The sequence below is a fragment of the Myxocyprinus asiaticus genome, chromosome 44 (assembly GCF_019703515.2).
Source record: "Myxocyprinus asiaticus isolate MX2 ecotype Aquarium Trade chromosome 44, UBuf_Myxa_2, whole genome shotgun sequence".
NCBI lineage: Eukaryota > Metazoa > Chordata > Actinopteri > Cypriniformes > Catostomidae > Myxocyprinus > Myxocyprinus asiaticus.
The window spans coordinates 24587750-24609806 of NC_059387.1; the positions used below are offsets into that span (position 1 = coordinate 24587750).

A 22057-nucleotide genomic window follows, 5' to 3' on the forward strand; every position below is an offset into this window, starting at 1 on the left:
CAGTCTCTAGAATTTATTCCGAATGGTGCCAAAAACAAAACAAAAAAACATCCAGTGAGCGGCGGTTCTGTGGATGTAAATGCCTTGTTTATGAGAGAGGCCAACAGAGAATGGCCAGACTGGTTCGGACTGACAGTCTATGGTAACTCAGATAACCATTCTGTACAACTGTGGTGAGAAGAATAGCATCTCAGAATGCTATTTTGAGATGCGGGTTGACGCTGTTTTGGTGGCACAAGAGGGATCCACACAATATTAGGCAGATGGTTTTAATGTTGTGGCTGATCAGTGTATATATACAGTATACTGTAATGTGTATGTATATACAGTACAACTTTCCATTTGAAACTTTCAGCAAAAGCAAAAGCTCAAAAATAGAAACTAAAAAAAAGGAAAAAAAAATTCATATGGTTTCAGTTTAGGTTACAGAACAGCCAATGTGCATACGTTTTTTTATTATTATTATTTACTTGTTTACATTGTTTTCTGTATGTATGCATGTATGTATATGTACAGTTGAAGTCAGAAGTTTACATACACTTAGGTTGAAGTCATTAAAACTAATTTTTTAACCACTCCACAGGTTTCATGTTAGCAAACTATAGTTTTGGCAAGTTTAGGACATCTACTTTGTGCATGACTCGAGTAATTTATACAACAATTGTTTACAGACAGATTGTTTCACTTTTAATTGACTATATCACAATTCCAGTGGGTCAGAAACTTACATACACTAAGTTAACTGTGCCTTTAAGCAGCTTGGAAAATTCCAGAAAATGATGTCAAGCCTTTAGGCAATTAGCCAAATTAGCTTCTGATAGACTAATTGGCTTATTAGAGTCAATTGGAGGTGTACATGTGGATGTAATTTAAGGCCTACCTTCAAACTCAGTGCCTCTTTGCTTGACATTGACGTCATGGGAAAATCAAAAAAATCAGCCTAGACCTCAGAAAAAAAAATTGTGGACCTCCACAAGTCTGGTTCATTCTTGGGAGCAATTTCCAAACGCCTGAAGGTACCACGTTCATCTGTACAAACAATAGTACGCAAGTATAAACACCATGGGACCACGCAGCCATCATACTGCTCAGGAAGGAGACGCATTCTGTCTCCTAGAAATGAATGTAGTTTGGTGCGAAAAGTGCAAATCAATCCCAGAACAACTGCAAAGGACATTGTGAAGATGCTGGAGGAAACAGGCAGACAAGTATCTATATCCACAGCAGGGCCATAGCTAGTGGGGTGAAAGGTGGTAATGATTCTTGGGGCCCAAATGTACAGAGGGCCCCACAAAAAATTCTAAACTGTATTTTTTAATAGGAAAGGGGCCCAGAGCAATATACAGTCGGGGGCCCAGATTACCTTGCTCCGGCCCTGATCCACAGTAAAAACAGTCCTGTATTGACATAACCTGAAAGGCTGCTCAGCAAGGAAGAAGCCACTGCTTCAAAACCTCTATAGAAAAGCCAGATTACAGTTTGCTAGTGCACATGGGGACAAAGATCTTACTTTTTGGAGAAATGTCCTCTGGTCTGATGAAACAAAAATTTAAATGTTTGGCCATAATTTCCATCATTATGTCTATGGAGGAAAAAGGGTGAGGCTTACAAGCTGACGAACACCATCCCAACCATGATGCATGGGGACGACAGCATCATGTTGTGGGGGTGCTTTGCTGCAGAAGGGACCGGTGCTCTTTACAAAATAGATGGCATCACGAGGAAGGAAAATTATGTGGATATATTGAAGCAACATCTCAAGAAGAAGTTGCGGCAAAATGGCTTAAGGACAACAAAGTCAAGGTATTGGAGTGGCCATCACAAAGCCCTGACCTCAATCCGATAGAACATTTTTGGGCAGAACTGAAAATGTACGTACGAGCAAAGAGGCCTACAATCCCGACTCAGTTACACCAGTTCTGTATGGAGGAATGGGCCAAAATTCTAGCAACTAATTGTGAGAAGCTTGTTGAAGGCTACCCAAAATGTTTGACCCAAGTTAAACAATTTAAAGGCAATGCTACCAAATACTAACAAATTGTATGTAAATTTATGGCCCACTGGGAATGTGATAAAAGAAATGAAATAAAAGCTGAAATAAATCATTCTCTCTACTATTATTCTGATGTTTCACATTCTTAAAATAAATTAGTGATCCTAACTGACCTAAGACAGGGAATGTTTTCTAAGATTATATTCCAGGAATTGTGGAAAAACTTAAGTTTAAATGTATTAGGCTATGGTGTAGGTAAACTTCTGACTTCAACTGTACATAGCTGTATACACTTATTGTGTTGCCTGTCAGTAATGTATGCAGATGAATTACATGATTATTGAACAAATCTGTATTCAATAGTTTGAAGTGACAGATTTTAAAAAAGGTAAACAGAGCAACATACATTAATCCCATTTAACCTTTTTACAATTCCAAAAGTCCTATGTATCATTAACTAATATAAAAGACTTTATCTCAGTTCATCAGGAATTTGGACTATGATGACTCAATGCTGTCCCATCAACAATAAACAATATAAAACAATACCGACAGCCAAGCATCATAAGGAAGTTACACTGTAAGGAACAAAAACAAAAAAAGAAACCCATTCCACTGGTTTGGATGTTGCAGTGTGCTCAATACAAATTGATAACTTGAGTTTTATGAAGTGTAAACATCAATGTCAGCGCCTTCAAAGTCATGATTGACTTTACACTCAAATTTTGTGGCCCATTAACTTTCAGTAACATCAATAAAACAACAGATTTGGCACAGTCTAGTTAATACAAGCTTATAGTGGCCTTATACACTGATTTATAAAGAAAATACAAAGATAATGACCTTCATTGTTCACAATTCACTTTGTACAACAATGTCCTCCAATATATTATATAGTCTCATTCACATGCAACAGTTTGTTCTTCTCAGGCAATATCCACTGTTTTTTCTGAGGAAAGGGCAGTCTTTGACTCATCGCTGTCCTCTTCTGGTATGGGGTCATACTGGCGTCTATATAAAATCCGAGTCACTAGTGTAATGATGAACATCTCTATGATCAACAGTTGCTGACTCATCACTGGAAGAAGAAATTGAGAAGTTTTGTTTGAGAGCCACTAATGCCAGAGAAGTGGGTGTAAACAAATTAATCCAGAGTTGAGTGCTATGTTCAACGGCTCAATGGTCAATTAGCAGGACTGTAGTGTCCAGGTTACAAACTTCCCACACTTTTTGACCCATGAATTTCCATGATCTTTACACACAAATCAGACATCACTATCCCTACATCTGAATATGGTTAATGCTAACTGACTAGTATGTCCGAGCTGAGGAGACGTCATATTCAAAATGCTGAATAAAAAATAAAAAAAGACAAACAGCCACGAGTTGGGCAGCTCTTTTCAATTATAAGCACTATATTTGTTGTTAAATTGTACTTGTTTAATTAAACCAGAGTACATTATTTTTGCGGTTGTTGTTATTACATCATATATTCAGGTCACGAGACAATGCCCACATTCCTGTATGAAATATGCCTGGGAATGTATTCATACTACTCACCTGCACACCTGAAGAGCATACTTTTTAACAGCCGATGAACTACGTTCTTCATCAAATGAAGTACATACTCTTGACAGTAAGCAAATTTGGACACAGCTTATGGCTTGTGAGGTTTACTCCGCACAAAAGCAATATTTAGCCAGTTAAATATTTTAGTGCAGCTCATAATTAGAAAAATGCATATTCATTATAGAAATTTAAAAGAAAGATTTTTAATAGAAACATTTATTTCATAACTTTTCCACACCTGGAAAACACATATTTAAAATTCCCTGTTATTTTTTTATGACCAAGACTTAATTTCGGCCTGTTTCTCATGATAAAAGCTACAATATGGCTTCAGAAGACTTGCAATATAGTGAGCAATTCATGTGGACTACTTTTATGGTGGTTTTTGTCCTTTTTGGAGCTTGACAGTAACAACCGTAACTTCCAGCATTGAATTTGGATGAGTCACATCTGATGATATTTCTGTTTAAAAAAGCCAGTATTGGTGCAGAGAGCGATCCAGGTATAGAATCCAGGTATCCCTATTTGTTACCAACCCAGATTCATCCCATTTTTGGACAACCACCACCCCATGAAATTGTTTCACTGTCTAAAGGTACTTACAGTATCCACGGGCCTGGGAGGTGTAGGGTGGAGCGCAGGCAATAGTGCCATTGATTGCCAATATGTTGATTATGGCACTTTGCAGCTGGCTGAGAATCAGCACCAACTACAGGGCAGATATAATCGCTGAATCAAAGGCAACATGACTAATGATAAAGGGGAGCAATTTAAAATTGTAAGGAACTTCCAAAAATAAGGTAAAAACACTTACATACCTGATACATGGCATATTTAGGGATGATTTTAAGTGTGCGTAATGACACTCGCACATGCATGAACATGATTGCAACAGGCCAAAGTGCAACAACAAGGACAAAGCCTAGAAAACAGTTTATCCATATGACTCCTCCATTCATCGCCACCTATGAACCAGAGAACTTAATTTAATCAATAAAATTAGCCAACTTCTGAAAACAGCTTCATAGTCTATACTTACATCGCCTACATTAAAGTTACCATTGGTCCAGAGGACAATCGAAAGGATGGTCAAGACCAATTTTAACAGAGCAAACTGGAAGGACCCCAGTTTCAATATGAACAGAGATCGTCTGAAAAAGCAAGGCACAATTTTTACAGAAAACATGTCAAATTTGAGTTCAAATTCCAAGTCACATTATAACTTTTTGAGTTTAATAACAAAAGTCTTGCATAACACTGATTATACAGTGGTTCTAAGAGGTGAAAACGACTCCTTTCTGCAAAGGGTGCAATGGCCCTGAGGTGCCTGTTAAGGTAACATACTAACAAGCACAACAGTGGCTCCATGTTTGCAGAAGAGTTGAATGGCCAGCTGTGCATTCACCCTTATCAGTTACTGACAAGTTACTGGTAAATTAATGGCCAACTTGCTCCAAAATGCACATTCCAATTGAAGTGCGTAAAGTTTTTAAGTAAGACTCGAGCGCGTTTTTGCATGAGCAAGCACAACTGACATTTTATTCGGAATGTATAAAAATCTAGTTGTATTTGAATGTAAGGACTGGCAGCACATTTTAAAGGTCTGATTACCGTGTGACAGCAACGTCTGGCAGGCATGGGCAGCAGCAGCAGCAGGGTCCTGTGCTGATCTTAAATGACTTTTTCTCAGAGCGTTGAAGAAGTGCATCGTCCCCTCCGACCTCTTCAATCATAAGAATCAGGAACTTAAAGATCACAATTGCAAAGTATCTGCCAATTGAGTTAGAAATATGTTATGAATACCCTCTCTAACTCTCCTCTTCTATCTGCATTTCCCACTCGCTCACCCACATATAGTTGAAAAGTTATTTTAGTAAAATTCTGGACACAGTGGTTAGCTGTCTGCAGTGGGCTGTTTTCTGTTCTTTCAACCACTTCAAGCAGATTTTTGGAGTTTCCAAAACTTTTTTAATTGAAAGATATAAAAGGATATTGTACACAAAAAAATTAAAGAAAATTCTATCATCATTTTCTCACCTTCATGTCATTCCAAACTTGTATGGCTTTTTTGAACACATAAGATGAATTTTGAAAAATATCCAGGCTGTTATTTCCCCCCCATATAATGAAAGTGAAAGGGATCTGGGTTTTTCAAGCTTCAAAATTACAAAAAAGCACTTTGTGCCATGAGGGGAAGATTATCAGAGAATAAAGACTACAATTTCAAACTGTTCTTCACACAAAGCTATTGTATGGCTTCAAAAGACAAAAAAAAAAAAAGACTTAAAATAAAACAGAGTCATATGGACCAATTTTACAATATACTTGAGGCTTTTTGACATTGTGGAGTTTGACCCAGTCTCTTTTCAATTTCATTCGATGGAAAAAGAGTGTAAAAATTCAAATACATCACATATACATTTTACAATACATCACATATAATTTTTTATAAAATCACATATAAGCAAAAGTTCAGAGCCCTCACAGTGAACTCACGTGGTTGAGGTCATGTCAGTGAACATTGTGGCTCTCGGAACCCACATGCCCAAACAAGACGTGGTAGCAATGACCTGAAAAGACAAACATAAGATCTCCAAAGTTCAAACTTGAGACATATTACCACTTATCCAGGCAAGTATAGCGCATATAAATGACTAACTGAACCATTGCTTCAGTTTTCTGTCCAAGTACTGAGTGGAGTGCTGATAAAGCTTAATTATCATGTCAGTTCCAATTAGTTCTGTTGAATTATTAACAAAGCTTTTTAAAATACAGTATGCCACACAGAGACACATGTGATAACAAACAGAGCATATACTTGAAGTCAGAAGTTTACATACACTTAGGTTGAAGTCATTAAAACAAATTTTTTAACCACTCCACAGATTTCATATTAGCAAACTATATTTTTGGCAAGTCGTTTAGGACATCTACTTTGTGCATTACACAAGTCATTTTTTTTAATTGTTTACAGACAGATTTTTTCAATTTTAATTGACTATATCACAATTCCAGTGGGTCAGAAGTTTACATACACTAAGTTAACTGTGCCTTTAAGCAGCTTGGAAAATCCCAGAAAATTATGTCAAGCCTTTAGACAATTAGCTTCTTGACAGGAGGTGTACTGAACTGGAGGTGTACCTGTGGATGTATTTTAAGGCCTACCTTAAAACTCAGTGCCTCTTTGCTTGACATCATGGGAAAATCAAAAGAAATCAGCCAAGACCTCAGAAATTTTGTTGGACCTCCACAAGTCTGGTTCATCCTTGGGAGCAATTTTCAAATGCCTGAAGGTACCACCTTCATCTGTACAAACAATAGTATGCAAGTATAAACATCATGGGACCACGCAGCCATCATACAGCTCAGGAAGGAGATGCATTCTGTCTCCTAGAGATGAACGTAATTTGGTGCAAAATGTGCAAATCAATCCCAGAACAACAGCAAAGGACCCTGTGAAGATGCTAGAGGAAACAGGCAGACAAGTATCTATATCCACGGTAAAACGAGTCCTGTATTGACATAACTTGAAAGGCTGCTCAGCAAGGAAGAAGCCACTGCACCAAAACTGCCATAAAAAAGCCAGATTATGGTTTGCAAGTGCACATGGGGACAAAGATCTTACTTTTTAGAGAAATGTCCTCTGGTCTGATGAAACAAAAATTGAACTGTTTGGCCATAATGACCACCGTTATGTTTGGAGGAAAGAGGGTGAGGCTTGCAAGCCGAAGAACACCATCTCAACCGTGAAGCATGGGGTGGTAGCCTCATGTTGTGGGGATATTTTGCTGCAGGAGGGACTGGTGCACTTCACAAAATAGTTGGCATCATGAGGAAGGAAAATGATGTGGATATATTGGAAGCAAAATCTCAAGACATCAGCCAGGAAGTTAAAGCTCGGTCGCAAATGGGTCTTCCAAATGGACAATGACCCCAAGCATACCTCCAAAGTTGTGGAAAAATGGCTTCAGGACAACAAAGTCAAGGTATTGGAGTGGCCATCACAAAGCCCTGACCTCAATCCGATAGAAAATTTGTGAGCAGAACTGAAAAAGCATGTGTGAGTAAGGAGGCCTACAAACCTGACTCAGTTACACCAGTTCTGTCTGGAGGAATGGGCCAAAATTCCAGCAACTTATTGTGAGAAGCTTGTGGAAGGCTACTCAAAATATTTGACCCAAGTTAAACAATTTAAAGGCAATGCTACCAAATACTAACAAAGTGTATGTTAACTTCTGACCCACTGGGAATGTGATGAAATAAATAAAAGCTGAAATAAATAATTCTCTCTACTATTATTCTGACATTTCACATTCATAAAATAAAGTAGTGATCCTAACTGACCAAAGACAGGGAATGTATTCTACGATTAAATGTCAGGAATTGTAAAAAAAAACTGAGTTTAAATGTATTTGGCTGAGGTGTATGTAAACTTCTGACTTCAACTGTAGATAGGAATGACTGATAGATTCAGAGACAAAGAACAAAAAAAGGATTTGGGAATAGATACAGTAGATCAGTGGTTCTCAATTTTTTTGGTTCACGCCCCCTTTGAAACAAAAACAAAAAACATTCACACCCCTCCCCCCAAATAATCTAATCGAACATTATTACAAATAAAAAAATTTTTTTATTATTTTATTTAAAAAAACAATAAAAACAGAAAGTTACACTCTTCACACAAAAAACAAAAAAAAATTATGAACTTCTGTCACTAGGTTGTTGTTATTTTGTGAATATTTGTTAAAATAAAAATTATGCCTCTATACTTTCAAAACATAATTTCTTTAATTTTTTTTAATTTTTTTATAAAAAGTGATACTGCTGCAGGAGCAACCCCTGGGCATGAACACATTGCAAAGTGCACATGTTGTCAGCCAAAGACTACTGTTGTATTTAATGAGACACAAAGTTTTCTTCCTCCAGGGGGCACTTGACCGCTCAGGAAACGATAAGGTTACGACTGTAACCTTGGTTCCCTGAAATGAGGGAATGAATGCTGCATCATAGCTGATGCTATGGGGTTATCCCCGCAGGCGTAGCCAATCTCTGAAAATCTCGCCAATTTTAATTGGCAGACAGCGCTTTGTGCTCCCTCACACGCATAGCGCTGTATATAACAGTGATGCACAGTGCTATCTCTGCAGAATATTCAACTTAAATGTGCAAACAATACTCAACCCTTGTAGCTGATTCAGTAGCGCAGTCAGCTTACGCAGCATTCAATCCATCATTTCAGGGAACCATGGTTACAGTCATAACCTTATCCTTCCCTATCAATTCAGACAGAATGCTGCGTCATAGCCGACGCTATGGGGAATGTATACCATCACACCATGCAACTGGTTCACACGCGTAATGATGCCTACTAGCCAATGGGTAGCGAAAAGCAGAGTCTACTCTTCGCATCGCAATGAGAAGGGAGGCATAAAATGATGAATGGATGGATATACATGGCAATGACGCTAGCCGGTTCGGGTAGCACAGTCATCGCAAGATGAATTAAATCACTCTCATGTGTGAATATGTAACACGCTTGCAATCTGGGTGATGGAGGAGTCAGGAGGCAGCAAACTGTTAATGTGAGTATTTTATTACTCTTCAGCATAGTTCACAACACTTAAACAAAAAGGGCACTCAGTGGCCAAGCAATCACACACAAACCAGTCAATAATTCGTGTCGCACACACAGAAACAGTCTCTCTCTGCCACTCTGATGCCTCGTGTGCCTTTTAATGTCTCCCTCTGCCATCACTACAGCAAGAAACAGGTGTTAGAAATAATGATAGCCCAGGTGACAAGCCTTTCCACTCTCTCTCTCTCCCTCCCAAAGACAGATACACGACCACGCCCCCATCACCAGACACTCCTTCTCCACGGTGCTGTACTTAGTCTCTCTCAGCGAGAGCTTACGAATAATGTACAGCAGCGGTCACTCCTCCCCCTCCACCTCCTACGAGAACACCGCCCCCAGCCCTCTGTCAGATGCATCCGTCTGCAAAATAAAGGGGAGAGAGAAACTAGGAGCCTGTAAAAGCGTTCCCCCAAAAAGCACAGATTTTACTTTTAGAAAAGCCTGTTGGCACGACTCCGTCCACTTGACCAGATCGGGGGCTCCCTTTCTAGTAAGATCAGTCAGCGTGCTGGTGACGTCAGAGTAACTAGACACAAAACTTTGGTAGTAGCCAGCCAGCCCCAGAAACTGTCTCATCTCCTTTTTGGTCTTGGGCCTGTTCAGGAAGGCGATAGGGGCGGCTACGAACCATCACCCCAGGGGTGGTCTCGATATGGTGTTCTATGAGGTTTGTGTGACCAGGGAGAGGTGAGAACATGTCTGCGAATTCCGCTTGCAACTTGGCCACGTCCGTGAACTGCGACGGTAAGAGGTGGTCTCCACACAAGACTGGGGTGAATGAATAAGGTTTGAGAGTCACCTCCGGCCCGAGCTCCGCCCTCTCCGGGACTACCATTGCCAAAGCCACAGGGACCGCATCCCTCCACGACTTTAGGGGGTTGAGGTGGTAAATTTATCGTGCCCCGCCCCTGTGCGTTCACCTAACATCATAATCGAGATCTCCGACTTGCCGTGTGACCTCAAAGGGCCCTTGCCACTTGGTGAGTAATTTAGAGCTTGAAGTGGGCAGCAACACAAGCACTTTATCTCCCAGTGAGAATTCCCATAGTCGAGTGCCCCTGCCATAGAGTTGGCTTTGACGTTCCTGAGCTTGGAGCAAATTCTCCTGTGTTAGGTGTCCCAAAGTGTGGAGTTTTGCTCCAAGATCAAGAATGTATTGAATTTCATTCTTACTGTTTGTAGGTCCCTCCTCCCAAGCTTCCCATATGACATCTTGTGGCTTGTGGGTCCTGCAAATAACACTGCAAATGCAAATAATGGGATCGAGCCACTTATCCCAATTTCTAGCATCCTCATGTATGGACTTACAAATCATATTTTTCAAGGGTTTATTAAATCGTTCCACCAACCCATCCGTTTGTGGGTGGTGAACACTAGTGCGAATCGATTTACTATCTAATAATTCGTACAGTTCACGTAGTGTTCATGAAATAAATGTAGTGCCTTGATCAGTGAGGATTTCTTTTGGAATCCCCACTCGGGAAGAGTGCCTCCGCAACACTACGTGCTGAGATGTTGCGCAGGGGCACTGCTTCCGGATATTGCGTTGCATAGTCCACCAGAACTAATACAAAGCAATGCCCCCATGCTGTCCATTCTAATGGCCTGACGAGGTCCATGCCAATTCTTTCAAAGGGGACCTCGATTAGTGGTAGAGGGCACAATGGCGCTTTTGGGGTGGCTGGTGGATTCACCAACTGGCATTCAAGGTACACCGCAGACCACTTGCGAATCTCCCCGTAAATGTCCGGACAAAAAAACCAGGCTATTATTCGGTTGAGCATTTTTTGCGTGACCTAGATGGCCAGCCATTGGATTATGGTGAGCCGCCTGGAAGAGGGTTTCCCAACGGCTCTTCGATACTAATAATTGGGTTGTATTTTCTTTTGTTGAGTGTCCAGTGTCACTCGATACAACCCATCTTTGATCATTGAAAAATATGGGTGAGTGCGACAATAGGCTGGAGCTGTTGACCATCGATTACCCTCACTTTGCAAACGCGTGTTTGAAGGACTCGTCACGTGACTGCTCTAGAGGGAAATCCCCCTCAGGGAACCCACTGAGGACGGGAACTCCCTCTCTTGCGTCATCTTGACGCGGAGCAGACGTAGATGGCCCTGGCACCACCTCTCCAGCCATAGCATCACACCTCACACACCGAGACAAAATGTTTCAGGACCCATCCACACATATTTCCTTTAATAAATTCTTAAAATCAGGCCAATTCGTTCCCAGAATCAGTGGATGGTTGAGGCAGGAAATAACCACGGCCTATACTTTTATCCCTGAATAGTATCTCAATGGTAACCACTGGATACATGTGAATATCCCCGTGCACACACCGTACCCTCACCCGTTTACCCATGCTCAATGCCCCATTTTGCACCAAGCGCTGGTGGATAGAGTTTTGAGAACAGCCTGAATGCACCGAAGCTTGATATGTATCCCCTTTTAGACTCACCATTATACGATATGCCCCTGCCCAATCGGGGGTGGCCTGCGGATCAGTGTCACCTCCTCCATCCGAGCACTGACCCTGGAAGTGCCCAACTTCCCCGCAGCCCCAACAGACCGGCACAGGCTTCCCTACCACACTCATGGTGGTGGTCCTGTCAACCTGGGGAGGAGAGCAGAGAGAGACAGGAGACATGGGGGACATAGACAAAGGGAAGGACCCCCTAGATCAAGGAAGGGGATTGGGTGGGGTTCCTCCCCACCTCCGGTGAGCCGGAACAGGATGAATAGGGGAGGGGCGAGAGGAGTGGGGCTGAGATGCAGGGGAGAGAGAGGGAAGAGAGAGGAGAAAGGGTCTCTGGTTCACTGCCTCCTGGAAACGCCATCATGTAGTCCTCGGCCAGCTGGACAGCCTCCTCTAATGACAACAGGCGGTGGCACTGGACACACTCTGCCATCCCCCGAGGGAGCTGGGAGATGAATTGTTCCAGTGTCACCAGATTGACAATCTCCACAGTGTCGTGGGTTCCCCCAGTCAGCAGCCATTTCCAACAAGCATCCCGGAGCTGTTGTGTAAAAGCAAACGGGCAGCCGTGCCTTCTGAATTTCAGGGATCTGAAGCGTTGGTGGTTCTGTTTGGGACTATGGCCAACCCATTGCATGATGGCCTTCTTCAGGTTTTTGTATTCGAGGATTCTGGCGGCAGGAAGTTGTTGGGCCGCTAGTTGTACTTCCCCAGAGAGTAGCGGTAACAGGCGGGCCACCCACTGGTCGGGAGGCCACTTCCACACCTCATCAATTTTCTCGAAAAGATCGAGGTAGGCCTCGGGATCATCGCTTGGTCCCATTTTGATGAGGGTCACCGGTGATGTGGGCTCCGGGGTCGCAGCTGCAGCCCCCTCTCGGTCCATCAGGCTCCAGAACGCCTGTCGGTCCTCCGCTTGAGCAGGAGTTGGAAATGCTGCTCCTGCTCCAAGCGTAACTCCATGAGGGCCTGGTGTTGTGTTTGCTGGATGTTGGTGAGGGACTTGATGACTTTGCTCCCATCACAAAGTATAAATAAGGGACTAACAAAATGGGTAGTGAAAACGTTTATAAAGTGACAGCTAACTGCGGTTTATGGGATGACGATGTATGAATAAACTGGTAGTAAGCAGCAGGTACATAGTTTATCTCTTCTTCACATTAAGCACCTGGGAAGAGCGAGAGGAGACGTCCAGGTTGTAAAATCTTGCGAAAGTGCTAGGGGTAGCCCAACTTGCAGCTAGGCAGATGCCTTCAAGGGAAACACCATTAGACAATCCCCATGAAGATGCCATACCTCTAGTGGAGTGAGCTTTTACAAGTCGTATGCGAGCGCAATGGCATCCACTATCCAATGTGAAAGCCTTTGTTTAAAGACAGCCAACCCTTTAAAGCGACCCTGTGACGCAGACAAAGAGCTGATCTAAAAGCCGCATTTGCCTTGTGCGATCAATATATTTGCACGCAGTGCAAAATATACAGGACAAATTGTGTGTAGCCTCTCCGCTTCGTCTGAAACGAACGGAGGGGGGGAGAAAGCCTGAAGGGTCATAACCTACGCCCTGAAGGGAATGGTCAAAATTTTCGGCACATAGCCTTTCCTGGGTTTAAGAACGGCTTTTGATAAACCAGGTCCAAATTCTAAGCAGGAGTCCTTGACCGACAACGCTTGAAGGTCCCCAACACATTTTACTGAAGCCAAAGCGAGAAACAGAGCAGTCTTTTTTGAAAGTATGTGTAAGCTCACTGAATCCAAGAGCTCTATTAATACTATTAGAACTGTGGGCGGTTTGGCCATTCCGGTACAACCAACAGTACCGCTTCCCCATCCTCCCAAATTTTGCACAATATTTGGTGAAGTAAATGGACGGGAGGTAATGCATACTTGCATCCCGCTGGCCAACTGTGGGCTAGCACATCCAAGCCCAGTGGGGAATAAGTCAGGGCGTACCACAGGCGACAGAGTGTTGTCTCCAGTGATGCAAATAGATCTATTTTGGCTTCCCCGAATCGATCCCATATCATCAGAACTGTCTGAGGACGAAGTCTCCATTCTCCTTTTCTCCCTGTCGTGACAGCAAATCTGCGCCGCAATTTAGGTGACCTGGAATGTGCATCGCACGTATCGATAGGAGATGTTTCACGCACCAGAAGAGAAGCTGGTACACCAGGTTCATCAATGGTTGTGGTCGAACTCCCCCATGGTGATTCACGTAAGCCATGACCGTCGTGTTGTCGGTTCGGATCAGAACATGAAACCCCTGGACGGCTGGTCAGAAAATCATTAATGCTAGAAATACAGCGAGTAGTTCTAGACAATTTATGTGCCAGATGACTCAAGATGGTGGAGTATGGCTGCTGCGTTGCGAGCTCCGACACAACATAGCAATGTTTTGTTTGTTTTGCTCACAATTCTTATGTTTTTTGTCTTGGATGTTGTCTGCCTTATTGTCTACGACAGACAAACACTTTTGGACATTGGTTCAGCGATCTCACACCGAAAACCGGACTTCACATTCCTCAATGCCAACCCGCTGTTTACAAACACGCAAGCGGAGCCCTTTGTCTGGGCAGCACGGCCGCGGAAACGCAGGAGGAAAAGGGAAAACAGAGCCGGCGTTCTCATCAGAGTAAGACGCCGCGCAAATCGACCCCCGCTACCCACTATTCTACTGGCAAATGTTCAGTCTCTGGATAACAAGCTCTGCGAGCTGAAAGCGCGGATCTCTTTCCAACGAGAGACGAGGGACTGCTGCATTATTTGCCTAACAGAAACTTGGATGTCTGTGGAGATTCCAGACTCAGCCATTGAACCCGCGGGGTTCTCCGTGCACCGAGCAGACAGAGCAAAAGACCTCTCAGGTAAAACTAGAGGAGGTGGTGTATGTTTTATGATCAACAAATCCTGGTGTGATCAGAGGAACGTACATTCTATCAAGTCTTTCTGTTCTCCTGATCTGGAATTTCTTATGCTTCTGTGTCGACCATTCTGGCTACCGAGGGAATTCACAGTGGTCATTATCACTGCTGTGTACATCCCCCCACATGCCGACACAGACATGGCAATCAAGGAACTGTATGGGAGTATAAGTGAGCAGGAAACCGCGCACCCTGAGGCCGCGTTCATTGTGACCGGGGACTTTAATAAAGCCAGTTTAAAATCAGTCGCACCAAAATATCACCAGCTCATTAGTTTCAACACACGAGGGGACCGGGTTTTGGACCATTGCTACTCTCCATTCCGGGATGGCTACAAATCCCTCCCCCGCCCACCATTTGGCAAATCGGACCACTCTTCCATTCTGCTTCTGCCCGCTTACAGGCAGAAATTGAAACAGGAAGCACCCACCCTCAGAACGATCCAGTGCTGGTCGGACCAATCAGACTCTATGCTACAAGACTGTTTTGATCACACGGACTGGGAGATGTTCCGGTCTGCCTCTGATGACGACATCGAGCTTTACGCTGATAGCGTAATGTGTTTCATCAGAACATGCGTAGAGGAAGTGATTCCAACCAGAACTGTACGAATCTATCCGAATCAGAAGCCATGGATCAATAGCGATGTTCGCGCGGCACTTAATGTGCGGACCTCCGCTTTTAATTCCGGGAACGCAGAGGAGCATAAACAAGCCAGTTATGCCCTCCGAAAAACTATCAGAACCGCAAAACGCCAGTACAGGAGCAAGATTGAAGGACAGTTTAACACCACCAACTCTAGAAGCATGTGGCAGGGAATTAACATCATCACGGACTTTAAAGGGAATAAAAACTCCGCCATGAACACCGCTGCCTCTCTACCGGATGACCTAAATAATTTTATGCTCGTTTCGAGGGAAATAACACCGCTCTCGCGGAGAGAGCTCTCGCGGCTGAAGCTACAGAGGTTAGTTCACTCTCCGTATCTGTAGCGGATGTAACCCGATCCTTCCGACGGGTGAATATCCGCAAAGCCGCGGGCCCAGACGGCATTCCGTGCCGCGTCATCAGAGTGTGCGCGAACCAGCTGGCTGGTGTTTTTATGGACATTTTCAACCTTTCCCTCTCTTTGTCTGTAGTCCCCACATGCTTTAAAACATCCACCATTGTGCCTGTACCAAAACAATCAAAAATAACTTGTTTAAATGACTGGCGTACTGTTGCTCTGACCCCCATCATCAGCAAATGTTTTGAGAGTAGTACTACCATGTTTTGCTCTGTATTGCCACTCAATCTTGACCCGCTGCAGTTTGCTTACCGCAACAACCGCTCCACTGATGATGCCATTGCATCTACAATACATACTGCTCTCTCCCACCTGGAAAAAAAGAACACTTATGTGAGAATGCTGTTTGTAGACTACAGCTCAGCATTCAACACCATAGTGCCCTCCAAGCTAGATGAGAAACTCCGGGCTCTGGGCTTAAACAGCTCACTGTGCAGCTGGATCCTGGACTTCCTGTCAAGCAGACGCCAGGTGGTTAGAATAGGCAGCAACATCTCCTCATCACTAACCCTCAACACTGGAGCCCCGCAGGGCTGTGTTCTCAGCCCACTACTGTATTCCTTGTACACACATGACTGTGTGGCAACACATAGCTCCAATGCCATCACTAAGTTTGCTGATGACACAACGGTGGTAGGTCTGATCACTGACAATGATGAAACAGCCTACAGAGAGGAGGTGCACACTCTGACACACTGGTGTCAGGAGCACAACCTCTCCCTCAACGTCAGTAAGACAAAGGAGCTTGTGGTGGACTTCAGAAGAAAAGACAGAGAACACAGTCCCATCACCATCAATGGAGCACCAGTGGAGAGAGTCAGCAGCTTCAAGTTCCTGGGTGTCCACATCACTGAGGAACTCACATGGTCCGTAAACACTGAAGTCATTGTGAAGAAGGCTCATCAGTGCCTCTTCTTCCTGAGACGGCTGAGGAAGTTTGGAATGAACCGCCACATCCTCACACGGTTCTACACCTGCACTGTGGAGAGCATTCTGACTGGCTGCATCTCCGCCTGGTACGGCAATAGCACCGCCCACAACCGCAAAGCACTGCCAGACACATCATCGGAGGTGAGCTTCCCTCCCTCCAGGAAATATATACAAGGCGGTGTGTGAAAAAAGCTCGGAGGATCATCAGAGACTCCAGCCACCCGAGCCATGAGCTGTTCTCACTGCTACCATCAGGCAGGCGGTATCGCAGCATCAGGACCCGCACCAGCCGACTCCATGATAGCTTCTTCCCCCAAGCAATCAGACTTCTGAACTCTTGATCTCCCACGATCAAAATACATCAGCACTGCACTTTATTACCCTTACTCTTATATCTCACACCGGACTATCATAAATTATATTATTATTATTATATTATGTTCTCTCTTAACAACTGACTATCAACCGACAGCCTGAATGTCAACACAGTACAATACTGTACATTCTATATATATATACTTTTTTTTAAATATATTTTTATTTTTAATTTTTATTGAATAATGTGTATCTATATAGTAAAAAAAAAAAAAAAACAGCGTATTGTATACTGTACAGTGTATGTTATTATTTGTATATTGTTGAGTGTAATTATGTGTATAACAGATGTTTAAATTGTGTTGTGTTAATCTGATGTTATTGTAAATTGGTATGTCTCATCACTGTTACGACTGCTATGTTGATCGGAACTGCACCCAAGAATTTCACACACCATTGCACTTGTGTATATGGCTGTGTGACAATAAAGTGATTTGATTTGATTTGAGGTCGCTTGAGTATTCAAAGGATACATTCCGTTGAGGCCCACGGGCCGTAGAATAACCCAGCACTGTGATGTGGTAAAAGAGGCAAAGATGTCTTGTCCACCCGCTGTCCACAGGAGGAAAAATTCCAACACTGCTGTTAAACGGTGAAGCTTTGGTATCCGCTATCACCGGAGCACCGCAGGGGGTAGAAGAAACTGTGATCCACCCGCTGTGAGAGGTGCAAATCTTGACGGCGATTTTCAGTGCAGAGTACGAGAGAGAGATTATCGGCACCCTGAAGGAGAAAATTCTGAAGAGATAGCACTGTGCACCGCTGTTATATACGCCCGCTACGCGCACAAGGAAGGCGGAGCACAAAGCGATATCTGACATTTAAAATTGGCGAGATTTTAAGAATTTCAGAGATTGGCTACGCCTCTGGGGATAACCCCATAGCATCAGCTATGACACAGCATTCTGACTGAATTGATAGGGAACCGAATCCTCCATTCATTCACATTTAACTATCAGAAAGTTTTATATCTCCTTGAAGACATTTTTACACTAGATAGTTATTTTTAATAAAAACTGATAATTGCAAGGATTCAAACATGTGAATGGAAATAAGCCTCAGCAGTCTCTATAAAAGTATTTTTAAAATCCTCATCCAGTAATATTAAATGACTGTGATTGCCCATCCTGGCTAGCACAAAAAAAATAAAATAAGTATCACGTGACAGCGCCGTCTATGTGCTGTTTTGGCCACGGTCAGGACCTCTGTACAATAATTTAAACTTGATGGCACGCATGCCAGAATGGCTTGTTTACATAAGCGTTGCGACACCCGACACTATGAATGCTTTGGGCTGTCGAGCGCTGCGCGCACAGGATGCGCTGTGGTGCAGGCAAAAGTTTAAACAAGGCAGAAGAAAATAATTGGCACACATTGTTTCTTGTGTTCATTGTCAGTATTTTTGTTGAATGTATGAAAGTCAATGAGATTTGAGAATGGGCCAGTCTCTCACTTTACTTTAAAATGTATTGTTGTTTAATGTAGTAACTACAAAAGGCTGCATGATGACTTAAAGTTCATCAACAGCAGCCCTTCCAAGAGCAATAAGTAATACACATGTAGAGACAGTGCACGGTGTCACTCACACGAACACAAAACACCATCAGAGTAACACACGTGACACTAAAATAATGCAATAAACCTTAACTAAACTATATAAAATATAACACAGAACACACCAATGTGCATATCTGATATTAAAAATAAACATAACTGTTCCCATAAAATACTGTATAATGAAATGTGATTGGACATGCAGGGACTTCCAGGAACTTCAGTAAAACATGTCAGGGACTTCTGTTTTAATTCTAAGAAGCGATTACCGTAAAAATAAATGTAGCATTGCGTGTAGCATTTTTACATTCTTTTACCATTAAAATTACAGACCAGCCAAGCTGCAATTTTGTCAAATTATGCAACAGTGTGAAAATATTAGTCAATTGTGTGTATTTCGAATACATAAATGCCACTTATTAAATGTCTTATAAGACAAAGAAGCCTTCCATTATATTACAAAAATCATAGTCATTTCCATCACAGAATGCTATTAAACGCATGCATATTTGATATGTGGTGGAAATATTCATGACTTTCTCCTGTGATGTGTGTGTGTGTGTGTGTGTGTGTGTCCAATTTTGACTAGTTAGAGTGTGAAAATTATAGTTTATTCTAAAAGTCCACAGGGCTAAAAGTGCCCATAGTTGAAGAAACAGTCAGTAAATAAATAAACAAACAAAAAGCTTACCGGTGCTGCTCCAGTTACCCATATGATTATACTTTTCTTGTTTGCGGGTACTTTCTTATAGATGTAGATGCATTCTTCAATGAAAACCAGCATGGACACTGTGGCCATTACAGTAAGCACAGAGAAGAGAACTATGCCAAAGATGTCCAGCTCTGAAGAACAGAAAACAACTATCATCAAAACCATTAGTCAATCAGGTTTTTATCTACATGGTAGTAAAGTAATTGTGGTCAAGGTGTTCTGATGGCAGTTTCAACCACAGTATAATCACCTCTAACCAACAATAACTGGGAAGGATGCAAATAAAAATCAATGCAGTTAGACTGATATTCTGATATTATAGTTAAAATGATATTCATCTGATTATGCATTCTTTCTTCAAGTATACAAAGTAATATTTCTTTCATATAAGCGTCATAAACATTAACCCTTCTGTGTCTCAAAATGTTTATTATAATCCAAAAAAAATAATAAATAAATAACCACAGCAATTAATTCCACTTTAGAAAGTGTTGGCTATAGTAAATCATTGTGTAAACAATATGGGAATATCAAATAGTCTCACCCTTACAAAATGTACCATGGTTACCATAGTTTTTAACAAAATACCATAGTTACTGATACAACTGTAAAACAAAAATAAATTCACATGGCAATTTAAACAGTATATAAAGCTTTCAGAGTATTTATATCATTATTTATTTATTTATTTATTATTATTATTATTTTATTTAACTTTTTGTTGGAATTGGTGGCATAGCACGATTATATAGTTATATTGTGGCAACTCTGGTATTTTGACGAATGCTATGGTTACCATTGTAAGTTTTAAGGCCAAACAGCGACTTCAAGTATGAGAGCTGTCCTAAACCAAACAGATACAACTTTTATTAAAATATGCATTAGGGAGCAACTTTAAAAAAAATAATAATAATAAAATAATAAAAAAAAATAAAAAATAATAAAAAAAAATAAACAAAAAAAACAAACAAAAAAAAACAAATGTATGTTACTCACGCATAATAACATCGATTGCGAAGGGAGGATCATGTCTGCATCTCGGATCAAAAAGTGTGTGATTGGACCCGTCCATCTTCAAAATCGCTGTTTGTTTTCAAGATCCAGGGCAAAGAGAAATCAGTGGAACCCCGAATGTCCTAACCACCGGTTTCTTTCAGCACGCATGAAAGTGACTGCGGAGAAACTAGACCGATGATTAGTGGACTCTGAGTCTCAGCAGCAACAAAGTCACCACTGTAGAGAAACTCTGTGAGCACTTGTTAAAATGGGCCGTCCAGCCACTGGGAAGATAATAATGGATCCTGACCAATTAAAATTAGGCTCTCACATTCATCCGACGACTGCGCTTGCGCAACAGAGTCACACACACACACACACACACACACACACACACACACACACACACACACACACACACTAACATTGTAGTCAGAAAAAGGCTCTGAGTGTACCATGGGAAAACTGGCTGTGCATGACTGTTAGTTTGTATCAAGTAAGTCATGATGTTGTTTGCATATCTCCTAACAGGAATGTTGAACTAGTAATAACTGAAACATACCTAACTAAAATCATGCACAGGCAGATGAGGCTCATCTTTGAATCAAGCAGGGTTGCAGAACTGAGGTTTATAACACCATATGAACAAATAATCATCATAAAGCGCTTTGCAGTACTTTTCCAAGCATATTCTCCCACTGTTTCAGAATATGCAATATCATATTTATGTCATTTATAACAATTTATAGTGGGGGCGGGTGGGATGTCCACACAACTTTTTGCCATGGTTATATGTAACAAGTAACAATAAATGTCCTTTTATAAAGTCCTGCCCATTTTTTTGGTCTTTCTGCATATACAATGTGTGTGTATGCACGCACACAGTTTCAAGAGCTGTCCAGCTCATTAGCATTGAGGCCATTCAGCTCTTGCATATCACAAGTTTGCCATGTTAAATATACTCTCCTTTCACATTACTTTGTAAACATGTATACATTTATTGTCAGTCTTTGGTGAACTTTGATCTGTAGGGGTTTGCATCTCAAACCCTCCCAGTTACAGTTCAGATTTGTTTCTTAAAATCACAATATTTTTTCTGAGTGCATGTAGTAAGATTAACTAGAAACGGAACAAGAAACTCACATATGACCTCTAATTTTGTGAATTCACAATTAGAGCAGTTAAGTTCAAGTCTTAACACCAACTTGGATATATCCCAGGTGATTTCAACAATATGTGTAAGTATGTGGAAAGAAATGTAGGCATTACCAGAGTGATCTCCCTCTAATAGCAGGATGAGGCAGATCAGCTTCTGTGGAAGCTGAATATGAGGATCACCAGCCAAAAGATACATTAATCATTTCACTGGAAGGGAAATGACAAATTAACTAATCAGCAGCTCTATCTATCAATCAATCAATCTATCTATCTATCTATCTATCTATCTATCTATCTATCTATCTATCTGTCTGTCTGTCTGTCTGTCTGTCTGTCTGTCTGTCTTCAAACAGTGTAAGAAGCTTTCTGCACTCAAAAATATTTTAGACTTTTTTCTTTTTTTTATGCATTTAAATTTCATAACAAAATGTATATAATACAACTTAAAATATTTTGCCTTTTTTATTTTATTTGTTAAAGATGACTCAATTTGATGGAATTTTGTTATGAAATTTAAATGTGAAAATCTTCAATATATACAGTTGAAGTCAGAATTTTACATACACTTAGGTTGAAGTCCTAAGTGTATGTAAGTGTAGGTTAACCACTTCACAGATTTAAAATTAGCAAACTATAGTTTTTGCAAGTCGTTTAGGACATCTACTTTAAGTA

At 41.6% G+C, this 22057-nt stretch overlaps 1 protein-coding gene across 1 annotated transcript; it reads right to left on the minus strand.

Annotated features, from left to right (window-relative positions):
• Positions 1-417: 417 nt before the first annotated feature.
• LOC127434360 (organic solute transporter subunit alpha-like) lies at positions 418-20476 on the minus strand. The gene is made up of 8 exons (XM_051687048.1): positions 20228-20476; positions 19211-19362; positions 6059-6132; positions 5174-5332; positions 4602-4713; positions 4381-4527; positions 4166-4271; positions 418-3071 (listed from the first exon to the last, which is right to left on the minus strand). Exons 1-8 carry the CDS (start codon positions 20301-20303, stop codon positions 2920-2922), a joined length of 978 nt encoding a protein of 325 aa, XP_051543008.1. The 5' UTR covers positions 20304-20476; the 3' UTR covers positions 418-2919.
• Between the last annotated feature and the right edge of the window lie 1581 nt (positions 20477-22057).

Bases quoted from the DNA above. Each gene is read 5' to 3' on its own strand.
- LOC127434360 (XM_051687048.1), bottom strand. From the start codon at position 20,303: ATGGACGGGTCCAATCACACACTTTTTGATCCGAGATGCAGACATGAT. The intron at 19,363-20,227 runs GTGAGTAACATA...TCTGTTCTTCAG, and splicing joins CGCAATCGATGTTATTATGC to AGCTGGACATCTTTGGCATA. The intron at 4,528-4,601 runs GTAAGTATAGAC...TCTGGTTCATAG, and splicing joins GTAACTTTAATGTAGGCGAT to GTGGCGATGAATGGAGGAGT.